At 41.1% G+C, this 19,190-nt stretch overlaps 2 protein-coding genes across 11 annotated transcripts; both read left to right on the top strand.

Annotated features, from left to right (window-relative positions):
* The first annotated feature begins 1,077 nt into the window (after positions 1 to 1,077).
* Positions 1,078 to 2,597, top strand: LOC105195000 (diphthine methyltransferase). Its single transcript, XM_026135554.2, has 3 exons — positions 1,078 to 1,693; positions 1,822 to 1,957; positions 2,222 to 2,597. The coding sequence occupies exons 1-3, from the start codon at positions 1,078 to 1,080 to the stop codon at positions 2,595 to 2,597; spliced, it is 1,128 nt and encodes a 375-aa protein (XP_025991339.1).
* Positions 2,489 to 18,801, top strand: LOC105195001. 10 transcript variants are annotated; one of them, XM_026135547.2, is made up of 18 exons: positions 5,568 to 6,043; positions 6,124 to 6,300; positions 7,095 to 7,241; positions 11,036 to 11,252; positions 11,477 to 11,781; positions 12,152 to 12,223; positions 12,900 to 13,123; positions 13,253 to 13,350; positions 13,434 to 13,745; positions 13,884 to 14,270; positions 14,340 to 14,578; positions 14,650 to 14,930; positions 15,049 to 15,205; positions 15,272 to 15,474; positions 15,551 to 15,699; positions 15,776 to 16,087; positions 16,200 to 16,609; positions 16,680 to 17,253. In XM_026135547.2, the coding sequence occupies exons 4-18, from the start codon at positions 11,139 to 11,141 to the stop codon at positions 17,251 to 17,253; spliced, it is 3,837 nt and encodes a 1,278-aa protein (XP_025991332.1). In that variant the 5' UTR covers positions 5,568 to 6,043; positions 6,124 to 6,300; positions 7,095 to 7,241; positions 11,036 to 11,138. The 10 variants fall into 10 exon arrangements, with proteins under 10 accessions (XP_039315666.1, XP_011158484.1, XP_011158486.1 ...); XM_011160182.3 differs by lacking the exons at positions 5,568 to 6,043; positions 6,124 to 6,300; positions 7,095 to 7,241 and adding exons at positions 3,485 to 3,872; positions 5,458 to 5,549; XM_011160184.3 differs by lacking the exons at positions 5,568 to 6,043; positions 6,124 to 6,300; positions 7,095 to 7,241 and adding exons at positions 3,485 to 3,682; positions 5,458 to 5,549.
* Positions 18,802 to 19,190: the final 389 nt, after the last annotated feature.

The following is a 19,190-nucleotide window of genomic DNA, read 5'->3' on the forward strand; positions in this document are numbered from 1 at the left end:
TTTCTTAATAATATTTATTTATTGACTTAAGAAAATAGTTTGCAAAAATTATAATTTGAATATTTGACGCCTTAATATGTACACACAATTATAGAACAAATAGTACAAATATTGACACAAAATATTTACTGTTTCGAATTATACAAACAATAATTTTATAGAAGAATTTTTATATAATATATATATAATTCTACATCGTTGCTTAAATAATTAATATTACTTGTATAATATTGCTTAAAGTTGCAACCAGATTAGAGATTGAGATTGGATTGGAATTTGACAATCAAAGGAAAGTTTAATAAATTTGAGATAGATTTTCTTTCCCTGATTAGTTAAACTCCAATCCAACCTCAATCTCAATCTTTAATCTGATGCTGGTAACAGATAAAGCTAATAACGAATTTGATTGGACCTCATGTTAGTGCACAACGGTGCATATTAAAGCCATTGAATAATGATCTAACAATAAGTGTAAAACTGAAATGCAAATATTTTGAATAATAAAAAATACATATCTTACCAGATAGCACAATAAAATATAGTAAAATTTTATCTTGCTTATATATTTTTATTAAACCCACATCTTTATATTTAATTTAGGTAGAAATGACTTTAATGTGCATTAGTGCGTACAATCAAATTCACTATAAGAGAAATACGAAATAAAGATGGTACAAATGTGTGACGGTACAAATGTGTTCCTACATTTAAATATTGTGTAATATCTATAACGAAATAAAAATTTTTTTTATTAAAAAAAGACAATTGTGTTTAAGCGCTTATTATGACTCACATCTTTCAGTTTGTGCTTTAAATTTATATTGAATATATTCATTTTTTTCTCAATTTTTGTAAAATTTTTTATACTATACATTTATTTCACAATCAATGTTCACAATTGTTTTACGAGCATATGGTCATTAATTGTAAATAAAAGATTGCTACATTCATAAGTTTATTATATAGGATCTTACAACTGTTCTTAGAATTTGAATAATTTTATTAAATATTTATTTTTTATGCGTAACTTTGAATTATACCAAAATTTCTTTTGTTCCAGATAATTAACAAAAACAAATGACAGAAGACGAGATACACGTGCGTACTTTAACTACATTCGATACAATATTTCCGGCAGACACTGTTGAGTGGTGTCCTGTAGAGCCGTATCGAAATATATTAGCTTGTGGAACATATAAATTAAATAAAAATGAACCTAACACGGCATCTACATATAGACAGGGGCAAATCTTATTACTCCGTATAGTGAATGGCGGAGAGCTCGAACTGTTGCAACAAGTATGCACTTCAGCTATGTTGGATATGAAATGGTTGCATGTCCTAGATGTAGAAACTCGAATATTACTTGCCGTTGTCGATGCCATGGGACACTTACAAATTCATCAGCTAAAAGGCGAGGATAAAGGAATAAAATTGGAATTTATCACTAAATTAAAAGTCAGCGACGACGAGAACATCATGGCACTATCTCTGGATTGGTCTAGAGAAAAATATACCGCCTCTGATCCTGTTAGCAATACAAATATTCTCGTGAGCGATAGCGCAGGACGAATCTCTCATTTTACCTGGCGTGAAGTGGGTGATCTAACGAAAGATTTTACGTGGCCTGCACATGAGTTTCATGCATGGATTACTGCCTTCGATTATTCCAATCCACTTATTTTCTATTCTGGTATGACAATATACAATATAATTTATATGAATCTATTTTTGAGAAATTTTGTTTAATCTGTAAATAATTATTTTTTTAGAATATTGTACGAAAAGTAAATTTTTTAATGAAACTATCGAATATTTCAGGAGGTGATGATAATAGGTTTTTATGTTTCGATAGCAGAACAGGATCTCATCCTGTATCTGTAAATAAGGAGCACACTTCTGGCGTTACTAGCATCCATAGTAACGTCAGTAAAACATTTTTATTGGCAACCGGAAGGTAAAAAATATTTCATAATTGCATTTTTTTTTAAGTGATTAATAAAATTTTAATCAAAGATCTCTTAAACTTTTTATGAATTTTTCATTGATCTAAAATATAATTTTTTTTTCTGTATTTGCGAATTGTCACAATAAGAGTAAAAAGTGATCAATTTACACATTTTTTTTACACCTTTTATAGTTTCAAAGTTTATGTTAAAGTTGATTAATTGTTTTCTTTAAATGTACTTAATATTTTCCAATTCATATTTAAATATTTCAGTTACGATCAAAATGTAAGATTATGGGACAAGAGAAATTTCTCACGATCAATATCGAAGATTTGTCTCGATGGTGGAGTCTGGCGTTTGAAATGGGATCCTTTTACTCGTCAATATTTGCTCGCTGCGTGTATGTACAATGGTTTTAAGATCATTAATCATACAGACATATTATCGTCTATCGTTGTCAATTATAAAGAGCACAAAGGATTATCGTACGGGTGTGACTGGTCATTCTTGAAGCAGTCGGATATATCACGTTTAAACATATCTAACGGAGACACTTTGATGAGCACTTGTTCCTACGAAGATTGTATCCTCAAGATATCTGTGATTGATTTTTGGCCGGACAGACAAGTTGTTGAAGAAGATTGCTGATCCAGATAAGGCAAAATATTTTTCTGATTAATGCGTTTTATAGAAATTAAAAAAAAATAGATATATAAATATATAAATGATATTCACAATTTATATGCATATGCTTATTTATACAGAAAGTTTAGAGATTTAATATTTATATTAAAGTAATAAAGTAATTAAAATAATAAATAAACAATAATAATTTTAATAATAAGTTACCTCTTTGCAACTATTTTTTATTAAAATCATTCTTTATCTTTTTTAAAAGAAGAACTAATTAATACAGCAAGCTTTCAGCAGGTCTAAAATAATCTTAGATTTATCTATTTTTTTTTAAATCAATAATTTTTAATCGTTTCTTGTTGAGCAATGATAATGGAACAATATATTAAATAATACAGTTTAATAAATGTTAAAAATCAATTCTCAGCTGCAAAAATAATAAACATTAAATATTTGAAACGTTTTTAAAATTATTTAATAATAAAAACGTTTTATAATTTTATAATATATATTTAATGTTTTTTTTACTTAGTTAAAATATATGAGACATTTCGACCATTTTGATAAACGTTAACTGTGAAAAACGTTTAATAAACATTTTTAAACATGATTATATCTATATTAAACGTTTTTTTAAACATGAATGATTTACACAGGTATCTTTATGCTTAAATATGTAGAGTTGTAAGATTAGGTATCGAATTTGAGTTTCTTTAAGTGTTTGCTTTATCACCGTAATATTCAGCATTCTGTATTCCATTCGATTTTGAATTTTCGCGGTCAAAATACAGATTTCTATTGGAGCAAGAATTGGAGTACGCCCATCTTCATTGTCGTTGCATCGTGGCCGCGTCGCCTCGAGATGGCGGGTCGAGCGCGGCGCGAGCCGCATTTCGTCGCGGACGGTTCGATAAAAATCAGTCGTCGCTCGGTGGCTGGCTTCGTTTGATCGGGGGCCGTTTCGTGGCCGTGCGTTTTCTTTTTTTCCCCCTCTTGGACGATAAACGGTGTATCGTGAACAGCGACTACTTTTGCATTGCGATCCTCCACAATCCCGCGATTCCCGGCGCGTCACGGTCCCCGGAATCCGGAGTAAGACGGTGAGTAGCGACCGATCTGTCGACGGAGTGGAATCCCGTTGGTAAACGGCGTCTTCTCGGCGTTTGCCTCCCGCGAGGGATCAGCTGGTCCGCGTTGCCACGGAGTAGCGACTCGGCGCGTGTCCTTGCGCGCGATCCACCTGCCGCGGGACCGGGCGAGATCCAGTCGGCCGGCGGGTCGAGAACCAAGGTTAGGCCGCGGATGATGCTTATTCGCGTCGAGTCAAGTCGCATCGCGTCGCGTCGTTCTCCCTTCCTCCCCTCCCCCTCTCCCCCTCTTATCCGTTCGAGCCCCCTCGATCTGGGGCGGCGCGCCAACGGTTGCGACAAATCCGCAAATTGCAAACTCTTGCCTCGAAGAAAGTAAATGTTCGCTGGAGCATATTCGTAGATGGAATCCGCGCGTGTTTCTCGCGACGACATTGGGGAGTCGATATTAGGGCCGAAGGATCCTGGATTTTATCGGGCATGACGTTGTCAGAGTGATCAGCAGCACCATTTTTCCGCCCGGTGGCTGTCAGTCGGTTTTTTTTAACATGGCGCAATTGTTATCGTTTCCCTTTAACACAGCCGTCAATATAAAGGCGGACGATAAAGGAGGGAAAAAAGGGACTTGTCCTCCCTTTAATCGCATAAAGGAGTGGATAATTCACGCGCGGCGTGGAAGCGTCAGGCGGAACCGTTCCAGGACACGCGTACGCGTCTTTCCGCGCTCTCCCCCAGGCCGCGGGAACGCAGTCTTAATTGACACAAATTCGCGCCGCTCCGGGAATTTCTCACGGCGCTCGTAATTTCGATCGGTTTTGCTCGTTCTAAGGATGCCGAAAGAGCACTCCCCGCAGACTTGACGCGATTTTTAAGGATCGTTCGATTCGATTCATCGCTAAATAACATTTTTATGCGTTTTCTCTCTCTCTCTCTCTCTCTCTCTCTCTCTCTCTCAGCTGGAAAAGTCAGAGAAGTGTTTTCTTCCATCCAGCGATGGCTGGAAAACATTTCACTTGTAAAATATGAACTATATATGACGTTATTTATTTAAGGCTCTCTCGCGGTGCGGACTATTGTTTATATGACGTCTAGAGACAAGAAATGACGCAATAAATTATTCGCTACGTCCAACTCTATTTTTTAATTCTCTCTTAAAAATATTATGATTTTGCAAACTTAAAAATATTATGATTTGTAGAATACGCGACAAAAACTGAAACGTGTCACATAAAAGTGTAAAATAATTCTGGAAAACAATGGTATATTTCTCAGCTGTCAAAACGGGCGTGACAGATTTTTTTAAATTGCGAAATCACTACGCTTTTAAGAGAAAGTTAAAAAAAGCAGCTGTACGTACACCGAGGAAAAAAATTATTAAATTTAAATAAATATGTTATTAGTACTATTGAAATAACTATTTCATGTCAAACCAGTAATATTTACTACAAACTAAATGATTTTTACTTGATTGAAGCAAATAAATTATTTGATCAGTATCAATAACATAATTGTTTAAATTTGATAATTTGTTTCTCTCATTGTCAGTGTAGCAAACAATTGATTGCATGTCATTTCTCGCCTCTGACGTCACACAAACAATATTGCACCGCGCGCGCGAGAGAAAGAGAGAGAGAGAGAGAGAGAGAGAGAGAGAGACGAGCGTTAAATGTGTATGCGTAGAGTCCCAGGGAGTCTTCCCCCTCCTCCCGTTCGGGGAGTGCTCCGGAATTGATTTCCGCCTGTGGCAGAATGATTACAGAACTTATTCTCGATTATCTCGTTTACAGCGCGATCCCCGCGAGACGGCGAGACGAGTGAATATCAAGGCGCGAATCAAGCTTCCCCGTTGACCGTCGATAGAGAGAATCATCCAGTCGCGGTGCGCTGAAGGGGCGTTGTCCTCTCTCTCGTCGTATCCCGGTTGCACGTCCTTCACTACCTCCTCGCCCGTCCTCCAAAGTGGCAAAGGAAGGCAAAAAGAAGAGAAACAAAATTCCGAATCCGGAGATGAGCGAACGCGTGCGTCACGGTCATCGGCGGCCGGGCTGATCGATCTCATTTTTTCTCACGCATTCTCTCTCTCTCTCTCTCTCTCTCTCTCTCTCTCTCTCTCTCTCTCTCTCGTCCACGCATGAAAACAACAACGGTGCGTGCACGAAAAACGTACAGGATCTCCCTCGCGTGTGAGAGAAAATGGATGAATCCACGCACTCGCTCTCGACCGGAGTTTCGAGAGTTACATCGTTTCGCCGTTACATCTCGAGAATCGCCAGAAGTAGTTCATCATAGCGGTGCAACTCTGGGAGGATACGCCACTTCGTCTAACGCTGAGACTCAGGATTCGCCTTTAATCCGTTGCGAGCGAGCGAACACGTAACGCACATTCAGCATTATTCGTTAGCGCCGGCAGTGCACTGCTGCGTTTCTAACTGTGTACCGAAAATTAATTTCAGATAATTATCATCGTCACGCATACGTGATATCGGTCTGTCCGTCACGAGAATCGGAGCGTCACACGCGATATGCATGCCGCGTGGTAAGAAACGCGCGTGGAGAAACCGTCGTTGGGAATCTGACGAATCTGACGAATCTGACGAATCTGTCGCTGGAAGAAGCCCGAGTTCGCACACGTGAGAGCCTACTGCGACAGAATGTCCATTCGGATATTCACCTTTTACTCATTATCGCTCGTCACGTTGTTTCTGCTCTGACGAGCGAAAAAGTCTCTTGCTTCAGCGATGACGCGACGGAATCCGATATACATAACAATGTACTCGCATTCGTGGGATATGGATTTGGCAAGCAGTTGTGCAACGCTCGACGCTCGACCTCGAAGAGCTTATTCCCAGATCCCAGATCATCTTGAGAATCCGCGCTTTCCGCAGTTACAAATTATGTAGGTCTGCTCTTTCAAGTTCCGTGCTACAAGGAACAAGAGCCTTAGGCGTCACAAAGATCAGCGTACAAGAAAACTAGTATTTTTCGTAGCTGCGCATTTAATTTCCATTTCTATAAAGAAAGGAATTTATGAGAGTGTTTAGTTTGGAGATGAAGACTCTTGGACTGTAGGCGCCAAGTAGGAAGGCGAGCGTCTGGCACGGCCAAGTATCTCGTTTCGCCAAGTATCCTTCTCCCGCGTAGCATGCACTTTTCTGCGCGGTTCTATTCTTTTCTTCTCCACCCGTCGCCTCGTCGCGTCGCGTCGCGTCGCGTCGCGTCGTTCTCTCGGCAGCGCGGCGCTCAGCGGCGAGACGATGCGCGCCACGTGTGTGCCGCCAGGCAACGACACGTGCACGTCATCGTCGGATCTCTCCCGGAGAGAAAGATCCGATGTGCGTGCGTTAGATTGTTTCGAGCGTTAACAGCCGGATTAACCATCTTTTCCCGCGCGCGATTACTATAATTACTATTACTGCTATTCTAGGAACGAGAAGGCGGACGCTTACAAGTTTTTGGATCGTAGCGCGAAACGCTCTTTCTTCCACAACGTGCTCGCTGGACGCGATCGCTCGCCACCCGGCTTTCGACGATTGAGAGTGGAAATCAATGTTCCCCGGGATTATTTGCTTGGGTATACTCAAAACTGTTTTACTGCAAACGGCTTATCGAGCTCTTTGAACGGAAAAACGAATGTAGACTGCGAGAAACAATTTTATTTCGAGCGTTGGAGAACCGAAGCTGTTTGAGCTTCTCTCTCTCTCTCTCTCTCTTGCGTAATTTTGTTAAAATAACACGAGGAGTAAAAGATGATGTAACTTGAAACATTACGGTATTAATTAGGATTGAGAATCTTAAAGATTAATGTTGCAGTTCTTAAAAATACAAAAGCCGCCAGCTGTATGTGCGTGAGCATCAATTAAAATGTTTAGCCACCAAGTTGCGACTGATATAATACATAACTGCGGTTAATTGACGATCTCCGATTGCTCCATTGTTACTTCACGCGGCGAAATTACATCCTACAAATTGTACACGCTAAAAGATGGAGAGAGAGAGATAAGATGCTGCAGGTGTACATATGTATATCGTATTGCGGATGGTACTACGAAGGGCGCGAACGCGAAAACGGAGGGGGAGGATGATGCATCCGAGTGTCTCGTGCACATTGAAATGGCAGGCCGGCTGGATTCGAGTGTCACTATCTCTCCAGTATTACCGGATCTCGTTCGTTAGACCACGGGTGAGCGTCGGCTCGCAGCTCCCGGACTTTCTATGAGAAAGAGAGAGAGAAAAAAATACAAAAAGTGAGAGAGACGCGTGAGAGACATGTCGCTTGGAGAGTTCCACTTTTTTCTTTATTTCCGTTATTCTTTAAACCTCCGCATTATTGATCGCGTTTCACCCTTATCATCATTTCATTGTGTTTATTTATTTATTTATTTTTTTATTTAAGAGCGCATGTTTGATAACGTGTGTTATAATCGTTTAAATGTGTATTGTATGCGTGTATCGCACTTTGTAGCGCGTGATCGCAACGATAATCAGATAATAGATCAGGTGAACGCGACTGATATATTGATTTACGGTTCTGGGATTCGCAACCCCTGTTTCCGAGAACGTGCATTATGCAATCTCGCGATTCTCCACTCGCAGTCGGACGCAAACTTATTTTTATTCACAGTCTGACCTGAGGGATCAAGCTTCGTGAATCGCTCCAATCAGCCGTGTGATGAATCATATTGTATATCGCATTTATCTCACGCTATTTCTCGTCGTTTGCGCGAGGTGCAAGGCAATATATATATATATATATATATATATATATATATATATATATATATATATATATATATATATATGTACATACATGTACGTGTTATCTCGCGCGAAATCTTTCACGTGTCGACGTCTCTGGCGGGACAAGTTTTGGATTTCTAAGTTACGGATCCGTCTTTGTTTCCTCGCATCCTGCATCGCGAGAACCTGATTATTCCGGCCAGCGATTCGCTCCGAAGCACATAGAAATCCTGCACTTCTTCTCCGTGCGACCTTCTCTTTTTACAATTTACTGTACGTTGTAAGTTTGATACGTGAGCTAGACGGACAAGTTGAATAGGGTTGTCACAAGCTGAAGATCCCGTGGTACGATATCATCGCGTTGCAAACCAACAACTGTAAGCTCTGTTTCAATGATGCTTCATGTTAGACGCCTACGCTCGAACACGTTCTTCTACTCGACGAAAAAAGAGGGAGATACATAAGAGCGAAAAACGCGATCTTCTCGTGAGAGAAAATAAAGAAAAAAAAAACGGCTAATCAGATAGACTAGGATGACGTAGGCGAATAGCGACAATAGCGTGTAAAATGGCTTATTTGCTATAGCGTTTTAAGGCGGTAATTGCAATCTCCGAGGAACAAGTAAATATCAAGTTCTGTGTAAACGGAAATCGTCGCGACAATTGTGTGCGACATTCCTCCGAGAGACACCTTCCCGCGCTCTTCGTCTCTGATCTATGAATAGAAGCCATTCATTCCTATTTACGTTCTTATCATTCGATAACAGCCGATGCAGCAATAACGGACTTGCCTCCTAGACTATTGCTACCGTGCCTTCCGACAATTTATTCTTTTCTTTCATTTCTTTTGCAGGAACGAACATTATCGCCGGATTATACATTCCTGTCGAACGATATACTACCCGAATAGAAATAGGGATTGGAATAATTGTTTTGCCACATCATTGTCAGCGTACTACGCAGTTGGCCGTTTACAGCGTGAAAAGAATGTGAATGGGACCGGAAATCATGCGTGTGACTCCGAAATTGCACGCAATCACGCGTGACGTGCGCGCGCGCTGCATCAGGACGATCGGATCGGCTGCGATAGCCCGGCAGTTTCGTTTTAAGGTTGCGAGGGCTTCGAACTAGGTCAAAAGGCAGAGCTTACGACCGCCCGCGACTGCAACCTACTTGAAACACGCCCGAATGGAATCGCGAATATTCTTTTGCGCGTTACGCTTTTCGCGTTGTGAAATCGACAAGGAGAACATCGATCTATTCGAAGGCTATTTTTTATTCTTGCATGTGCTCCAATATAATACATTTGTAATTGGAGAACGTAACTTTCTAACAAAATCTACAACACATTTTCATTACGTACAAGTACAGAAAATTTTTTGCCAGTAGTGATTGTTAAATAGAAGCGCTAACATTCATGTTTTGCTTGTCGATGACCAGTATTTTATTTCATCAATGCCCGCTCGATCGCTATGTTCTCCAATTTGTTCTCTGAGAATAGTATAGTATTTCTAGATGGACAGAATAGAAGGAAAATTATCGTCGGATTATTTTTTTATCTTTTCGTAGCAAAATAAACAATAATTATTATTGGAAACAAAAAGAAATAAAATCAGGAGGCACGCTCTATTGTCGAATGCGAAAGGGAACGAAAGTGCCTTATTATTTTCCGCAAAGTCTCGGCTATATACCCATCGCGACGTAATTTCCTCCGAACCGGAACGACGCGAACCGATAGCTACCTATGCGTCTATCAGAGTTTTCACTTTTGTCACGCAAAGACCGAACTAGTTTTATTTCTCTCGTTGTGTTTCACTACCGCTCAAATCGTGCTGGGTCGAACGCTATTGGAAATAATTTCGATCCAAGTGCCCGTAAGTGTATCTCATGAAAATAAATTACGCTCGTGACGTTTCGGACCCTCGTTAGTGGGGCAATCCGCAAAACTTTTTATTCGCTTCTCTATATTATTTTTGCGGGATACATTGCGCTTTGGAAGATGTATCCGAAAGAATTTTTGTATCGCGTCTCGCATTATGCCGCGAGCGATTCACGCGGGAGTGCAATATCGTCATCTATATAAAAGGCAGGAGAAAAACACGACGCGACGACGTAAACCAGCGAGAGGGAGAGAGCGGACGTAATTTGAAGCATATGCGGTGGCGCGGCGGCAAGAAGACTGGAATGTTCAGAATCTTAAACGTTTAATGGGACATAATCGGTTAATAGGTCTCGCGCATTCAGCCAAAGCCGGTCACCACCACCTCGTGCAACGAATAACAACATGCCCTCGCGCGCTTCGGATGTATTTTTATCGTCCCTATAAAATTCTATTTTCTTTCGAACCTTTCTCTTTCTCTCCCCCCTCCCTCCCTTCTCTTTCTCATTGCAGTTTCGATGGCTGCATCTCCTAGTTATTTTGTGCTCTTATACTTATGTAAAAAGAATATATATTCGTCTTCTCTAATTTTTTCTACTTGACAGGAAAAGAAAAATATAATGCTTGGCAGCATATTTTTCTCGTTGAACTTTAGCTTCAACCCCCTTGAAATATCGACGCTATCGCGCTGCGTATATTTCTTGAGAGGAAAGATCTATACTCGACCGATCTCTCGTGTTTGATTTGCAGCGTGGAATGATAAATGGTAGCCACCAGCAGCATGGTATATGAGGAGATAGTCGGTATACGGGGCAGCTGACCCCAGCCACCGCGCACGCTTTTCACGCGCGAGATGCCCCACAATCTAAACTCAGCTTCCGCCAACTCCGCTAACACGGGACCGAATCATCAAGCCTATCCCCAACAGTCGTACCATCGAGAGAATGCAGATGGACTCCAGCCCGAGGTAACGCAAGATCGATCGACCTTAGGTCTACCCGTCCTGAATGTAGCCAACTGATATCGGAATTTTCCACGCATTTTACGAGCCTGCTTTATCGAACTGTACTTGAGCTCTTTTAGAAAAAAGAATTCAATACAGCTTAAATTCGAAAAAGTTAAAATATCAAGTAAAATCTAAAATAAAAATCATTATCATTCTATGAAAATCGTGTAATTGTCGTTGTTCAGAAGGAACCGGTGGAATTCGACACGTCGCATCTGCGAGGTGCTCCAGCGGAGGTCGAGGCGTTGGTACACAACATCAAGGAAGTTGCCCAGCAATTCCTCTATCACTGGCGAACGTTTCCCATCATCCTGCCTCCGTCGTTGTCCTCGTGCACGGAGGGCGAGGATACGTTGGCGCGAAAAAAGTACCACCTGAGGGATCTTTTCGTGGCACCCAGCTTCGACGAGCTGGACGCTGTGGCCGTGGACAGCAAGGGCGAGCCCAGAAGATTGACCAACAAGCAATTGGAGAGCATCAGGGAGCGAGGGTAGGTTTTGTATAAACAATTATGCGAACGTAGCAAATATCTTCCAGATAATGATTTCTTCTTTATTCGTTTGAAGATCGTGATAGATAGTTATTTTGTGCAATTATAGCAGTAGTAGTTAGGCAGTAGAAAAAAAAGATAGAGAAAGAGAGTAACGTAACGTAGTTGTAATGATGAATGAATATACACGTCCGGAAAGCGATGATGTTGCGATCGGACGCGAATCTTGAAGCGAGAAAAATGCCTTTGATGCCTAAAACTTGCGTTTTTAATGCGTAAAACGCGCGGAGTCTCTGTACGCGAAATAAATAAAGCGTTCCCTTGCTTCAAGTGCGTATGTGTCTGATATGCTCTAACGATTTCTGTAAAGCTTACACAAGGATAAATATGGAAAGCCGAAGAAGCTGAATGCCACTCAGTTGGAGAGCATTCGAAGATGCGGGTACGTGTGACACACTTAAGCGACAATGCTTAAAAGAGTAAAGACAATGTGTTAAACATTTATGCAAATAGGTTGATAGGTAAACCTGTACAGCCACGGGATTGACTAACTCGGCTAACTTCCCTCGCGCGAGAACGGTGTCGCGTTCACAGCATGATCCTTCATTCGCACCGCCATTAACTTATCTTAACCGCTTGATGAATCATTTGCGGAGCGTTGATGAGATAAACGCATATTATCGCATAACTCTTTTGCGCCACTAGAATTGGAGATTGGTGTAATAACATCTTTTGTGTGTATTCATTGTCGCATGGCACTTGATCTGTATAAACCGAGTATTCCCAATTTATCGTTTATTTTTAGTTTTTAAGTTTGGCTTGTACATAATCGCTATTAAAAAAATCATGGATTACAATTACTGTAAGATTAGCCGGGTGTAAACATAGTTCAGAAATAAATATTAAACTGAAATTAGAATACCACAGACGTTGTACGTCGCTGTGTAAATCATTTTATAACGGAGGTGGAGACGCTTATCCTTTTATTTGTTACATTTTTTATCATCTCGAATTATTTCTTCTGATGTAGGATACGGCGCTTTGTATGATTTTGGCCGTCGCGAGATCACGCGAGAGAGATTTTACCACGCGGCGTTGATCGACGATTCTTCTTACAGAGAGTTCGAAGTGGATTCGATCAACTTCGCCGGGCAGACTCACCGATGGCGATTGAGCGGTCTTCTGCAGCGCGGTCGAGACAGACGGCGGGACGCGTTGCTCACAGATCTCGCCCTGGCAACTAGGTTTCTCGTTGTAACGGCAAAGGCTAGATTAGTTTCCCATTGCTTCAGTGTCTCGCAATCCCTTAAAGCATTGTTAACGGGGCTGTTGCGACTTCTCGGTGAGCAGTTTGCGTCCTCCGCGTGCTTGTGTGTAACGTCTAATCTGCACATCCGCATTATCGACACCGCATTATAACTATATGTGCTCTACGTATACGTTGCATATTACATTTATATGCATCTTGCAGACATAATAATCGGCGTACCATCGCTCCAGGCACACAATCTAGATGCTAAAATTAGGGAGGAGCGCTGCCGATATCTAGTGGCGGAATTAGTTTGTAGGGTAAGATATTAGTTTTATTATTTTTCTGCGAAATCAATTTTATTATATAAATCTGAGTCATTATTTTTGCTCCAATACGTCAGCCGGAATATGATGATTCTCTGGAGCTCCTGTGTGGATTTATACGAAAACAGCTTCGTCGGGCGACCACGGAAAAGTTCGAGGTTGAAAGAGAATCGTCCCAACTGTTACCCGTTTCAGTTCCATTCGTATTTGGAACACCTGGGGGGGCTGCGGTTGATCTCAGATTGTTCAGCAGAGACGTAATTAGAAAAGCTCTGCCGACGCTCGTGACGATTCTGGAGAGAGAGACAAGAGGCTGGTTCCTTCACTTTAGAGAAAGACTGATATCTGAATTGAGAGCACAAAAAAAGCCAGATGAGGAAATAGAACGAGTAAGGGAAATACTTATAATTTAAAAACTGACAACTACACAACACTTGAAATTAGATATATTTAATATATTTATTCAAAGAGATAAATTAATATGTGCAGAATAAATTGAAATATATATTGTTAATTGATATTTTTAGGAAGTCAACGAAGCGGTGATGCGCGAATATTTGCAAAGAGTATATTCGAATATCATGTCGCATCCTGACATACTCGCGCTAGGCGAGGGTATCGCTCAGTTGCTAGTTCAACAGGCGCAGTCAGTCGTGTTGATGCACCGAGCGGTGGAGAACGTACAACGGAAGCTATCGCAAACCAAAGAATCTCTTCGACGTCGTATCGAGAGCGAGCATCCGATCTTGTCGCGGATAGAACCATGGATGCGCGATCGCATGCGCGAGGCCGAGGAAAATTTTATTGAGGAGTGCGAATGGAGCGCCCATGAAGAAGCTTACGCACTTTGCAGCCAACAAAATCTAACCCAAACCGTTTACTTTCTTAATCGTGATTTGACTTTCATGAAAGAGGTATCTAACGCCCGATCTTAGAATTTTGTCATCTTGGAATTTGTTGGAACCTGGATTCGTCTGTTTCAGAGAGAGCCAGTTCTCCTGAAAGAACTGCGGAAGGTAAAAACCCCGACGAGGACTTTTCAATGGCCAGCGCAAATCTGGCTACCGAATAATTGGATAATAAGACGCAATTTTCAAGGTCAGTCCGAAATCATTCCAACAGTACTGAGCAATACTCCGACTTCCATCACTACGCCTCGCGCTGATCCCAGCCAGCCTGTCTTTTTGGTTGAAAGAGAAATTGTACACACAACTACGACAAGGTATAACTTTATCATTCAAACTCTCATTCGATTCTCATGTTTGTATTCTAATGATTTTGCGATATAACTAGGTGGCCGATGTGGCGTTGGATAAATTACATCGCCAGGACATGGTGTTGGACTTGGAATGCAATGTTTCTGTTGGGTGTAGCTGTACCGTGGTGTAGTCCAGTGTCTTTTCGCGCTTTACTGTTAGTACAACCGTTTACTCCCGACTTGGAATTGAGTCAACTAAATGGAACATTGTTCCCGAGAAAGTCGTCGCAAATGCCTACTCTTTGTTCCCGACTAATAGCACTATGGAGGCATATCAGTAAAAGTCGAACACATTTTGAAACTGAACCAGACACTGGTAAGATCTTTCTCTCTTTTATGCTCGTACTTTGACAAGAATATATATATAATTACAAGAGCATCAGACTTAATATTAATAGAAAAATAATATTAATATGTTAACAATATCTTTTTAGGATTCATCGGCAAAGGTATGACCAGACATCTAAATAGGTTATGGAACTACGGTGCAAAGGGTCTATTAGGGACACTCATCATTCTGTTCGTGTTTCCTGTGGTGTGCGTTCTAGCGAGCATCAGTTCGTTGATTATCGCTCTCACTGCGGTCTTATGGTTAGTACCTCGTGGATCCTTCATTTTCTTAGAGCGTAATTGAATTTAATTTATCGATCGTTTCAGGATGCCTCTGGTTACGTTGACGCTGCATGCATTCATGGCGCTCATAATGGATCTGGACAGTCCTGAGCAGAGCCGCAATCGATATTTTGTGGTGATGGAAGCATTAATCTGGAACATTGGTATTCAAGGCTGTCTGCAACCGATAGCGGCGCTATTCGTAGCCTTTATCCTATGCCCAGTCATTTCGTTCGTGATACTTACAAGTAAATAAAATGCTGAATTTTAATGAGAGAAACGGCACTTATGTGAAAGTACATTTAAAATAATTTTATTTTCCAGTTGCTGTGATACGTTACTGGGTCAGAGTATTTTGGGATACGGCTATGTTCCATCTAGTGATAAAAAATAGAGGTCGGATACCAGCGAGTGACAGTTTTGTTGTAAAGAGAATAGCCGGACCGGGACTAGCTTCGGATTATTTTTATCAAGTGAGTATTACACTTTTACCGGTGGACGCCTATATCCGAAGAACAAAATATTTAAGAAACAAATGATTTTTATCAGGTAAGAGCGGAGCAAGCATTAGCCGCGTTTGAAGCAAAATTAGAGCTGGATGAATTGCTGGCTTTCCAACAAGAGACTGAGAGATTAATCACTCAACCGCAGAGAGATTTTACTCAGTTTGTCGAAGCCTGTTTCGGCCCGTTCGCCGCTAGTCTCGCCAAGATAAAAGATCCGTACAAATCACTCGAGAAAGAAGCCAAAGATCTAATCGCCGTACTGCACGAGAAGCTGGATCGACGAAGAAAAAATTTGCAAACTGGTCTCGGTGTCGCGGTGAGGAGTAAGATAAAATTAACCACTTTTGATTTAAAGGTAATTATTTTTTATAAAATTTTATGCGACTTTGCATTCTAATAATACTTTATTGGTATAAATTCAAACGCGCGTATAGTTCAGTTGCGATAGAGTTAAAATAATATTACAGGTAGTCATTCAGCAAGGTGCGTTGATGCTGGAACGTCTTTATCCCACTCACGTTTTCGCGAGATTGTCTGGTAACGAGGAGGACTTTTGGGAAAATAAAGGTTTAGGGGTATGCGATTGGGCGGGCTTGGCAGGGCTTATGTATGCCGATATCTTCAGTCTGGATTTCCTACAGCCGCTCGACGACTCCGACACAAAATTCAGATTAGAACCGCATCCGGGAGTCGATTTGTCACGGTACACAGACATGGTACATAGTACTGAACTTGGTGGCATTAACGGACCCGATTTACTCGGCGCCGTTTACGCACCACGCGGAAATATCCAAGTGCACAGTCCGTATCTCGAGGTGTCTGCCTTCAATCCGAGAGCTAAGCAAGCTAGCAACAGCAGGAAGTCCGACAAGCGATGGTAATCAATCTTCTAAGTGTGTTATAATTTTCTAAAAAGAAAAAAAAATGTAAAATGTGATTTTCCACAGTGATACTAGTGGTCTGTTGACGTCGACGAAAATCCGGAGACGCACAATGACGAATGAGAAGAATTCGGAGGGACGGTGGCAGCCGTGGAAACGCCAGATTCAAACGTACAGTGCAGAGAAACTAGTGATCCCTCTGCCGATTCCGCATCCGGCTCACATAGCGGTGACCATACACAATCGCGATTCGGAGGATCCGATACCACTCGACTCGGAGCTGTGTCAGAACATTCTGCGGGCCATCGAGGAATCGCCCGGCGAAATGGCTACGGAATACGTAGGTCGGTATAGAGGTGGCGGCGGCGATTCCAGTTTTGATTCCGTCGCGTCGCAATCGTCCGTCTCGATCGACACCGGTCTAGACAAGGAGAACGAGACGACGCAGGAGACCGCTGCGGCGAACGTTGAGAGAGAGGGCGAGACCTATCATTGGACCTTGTCGAATTGGGGCGGTGGCATAACGCGAAGACGGAACAATTCCGGATCCATAAAGGTCGACCTAGCGTCACCGGAGGACGTCACCCTCGACACAGATACCACCAGAGTGATGTTCAGCACGTACGGAACAACCGTCTAAATTAAGTCCGCCGTTACACGCGCCGAATAAAACGGTTATCTCGTCGTCGCGTTTATAGATGACGTTAAAGAAAAGGAAAATAGAACAAGAGAAAAGTTGCGCAACTTTAGCGAACCTGATCTTAGAGAAGAGCCTTTTATTCCTTGGATTTGTCATCCAAGATAACGCGATAACGCAATATTAAATACTCGCATTATCCATTCTCAGCTAGAAATAAGATGGATCAATCAGTATACAGATTATGCGTTGGCCGACGAATTTACAATCCTAATCAAAAGTATGAATTTGAAGGGTTCGAAGAAGCATATTTACGGATTCAATTTCTGTATAAATATGTGCATTTAATAGAATAATTCCTAGTGAATTACAATTATTTGTATTGTCACAAAATTTAATCACGCGATTCTATTATATTCAAATTTTATCTGAAGATTCGTTAGGCAGATAATATTCGCCGAAGTTATCTCTTCGATACTGAAGCTCATATGCGAAACTTGGATTATTGGATGAATACCGATTTAACGAGGATTATTGCGCGATCGATTGCAAAGATCTGAGATTTCATTATTATCGAAATCGCGATTTTTAAGAATATTATAGGAAAGGATTTATATATATATATATATATATATATATATATATATATAGAGAGAGAGAGAGAGAGAGAGAGAGAGAGAGAGAGAGAGAGAAAGAGACAGAGACAGACAAAGGATATTTCAGATTTTAGCGCAGCAGACAAAATTAGACCAGATTTCTCTCTTTAATATTACGTTGATTAAAGAAATGCGAGACATTCATATTGATATACTGTATATAGATAGTTAATTGTATAAAAATAAACTTGTTAATGTAATATTATTCCGGATACACAATTTCTGTTATTTACGATGAAGACTAAGTGCGGCAACAGGCCGCAACAAGAGAATATATGCTTGCGATCGTTCAATTGTTTAACATTTAACATAACGTATACCGCTATTATAAGCGTGCGCTTGCCGGCGATTGTGTCACCCGAGTCGATTGCGGAATCGAAGAAAATTTCCGTCGCGGAGCGTTAGTTCGAACGATTACATCAAGTTCGACGATGTACAGCATAGGTCGATAAAAACGTCTAATCTATTCGATGCGTCCCGGGAAGATATGTTAATGTTCTTCCAGCGTCTGTCTATTTCAGTGTACATTTTATTTTACTAATAAAAACCGCAATAGATGTTAGTACGGAATCGGAGATCGACTCCGAACGGCGGCGTGTCGTGCAACGGAACGTGACGGGACGGAGGGAAGCGAGAATCGAATGTATCAACGAGAACCTGTGTGTAGATATCGTACGAGGTAGCAAGGATACGGCGACGCAACGCTGACTAACACCAACGCTATTCAGACTTAATAAAATTTACTGTAATACAAAATGCGTTTCCTCAGCCCTCGATTTCGCTCCCGCCGTCGTAGAATTGAATCTGCGAATCACGAGTCGCCGAAAGTCGTTAAGAAAATCATTTTTAAATTGTCAATTTTGATGAGCATTTGATAAAAAGTTGAGATAAACTATTATGTAAAGTCGGTGATTCAAATCAATTTCGAAATCGACGACTCGACGGTCGATCCGTTCGATCGATTCGCGTGATTTCGAACGATACTTCGATTTTCGTCCGTTTCTCGTCATGGTATTTGTGGTATTTCGTGAATGTCAAGACGAATGATGTGTTTGAGGCAGATATAAATAAGGAGACTACTGGATTTTTAAATTCAATACGCGAGAAACGTGTGTCGTTCATGCACGAAATTCGAACGAAGCTAACGAGATCGAAAGTTATCGAGGAGAAGAGGTGGACCAAAAGCGCGAAACGAAGTTTCGGCGAAAGCGACAGCGAACGAGGGTATACGTGTGTAACCTACACATCGCGCTACATATCGTTCGAAATTTCGACGAGAATTTA

This window comes from Solenopsis invicta, chromosome 2 (assembly GCF_016802725.1).
Source record: "Solenopsis invicta isolate M01_SB chromosome 2, UNIL_Sinv_3.0, whole genome shotgun sequence".
Classification (NCBI taxonomy): Eukaryota; Metazoa; Arthropoda; class Insecta; order Hymenoptera; family Formicidae; genus Solenopsis; species Solenopsis invicta.

Excerpts from the sequence above, each read along its gene's own strand:
- LOC105195000 (XM_026135554.2), top strand. The coding sequence starts at position 1,078 with ATGACAGAAGACGAGATACACGTGCGTACTTTAACTACATTCGATACA. Across the intron at positions 1,694-1,821 it reads TCCACTTATTTTCTATTCTG|GAGGTGATGATAATAGGTTT; the intron begins GTATGACAATAT and ends CGAATATTTCAG. Across the intron at positions 1,958-2,221 it reads TTTTTATTGGCAACCGGAAG|TTACGATCAAAATGTAAGAT; the intron begins GTAAAAAATATT and ends TAAATATTTCAG.
- LOC105195001 (XM_039459732.1), top strand. The coding sequence starts at position 11,139 with ATGCCCCACAATCTAAACTCAGCTTCCGCCAACTCCGCTAACACGGGA. Across the intron at positions 12,224-12,899 it reads GAGAGCATTCGAAGATGCGG|AGAGTTCGAAGTGGATTCGA; the intron begins GTACGTGTGACA and ends TTCTTCTTACAG. Across the intron at positions 16,088-16,199 it reads TAACCACTTTTGATTTAAAG|GTAGTCATTCAGCAAGGTGC; the intron begins GTAATTATTTTT and ends ATAATATTACAG.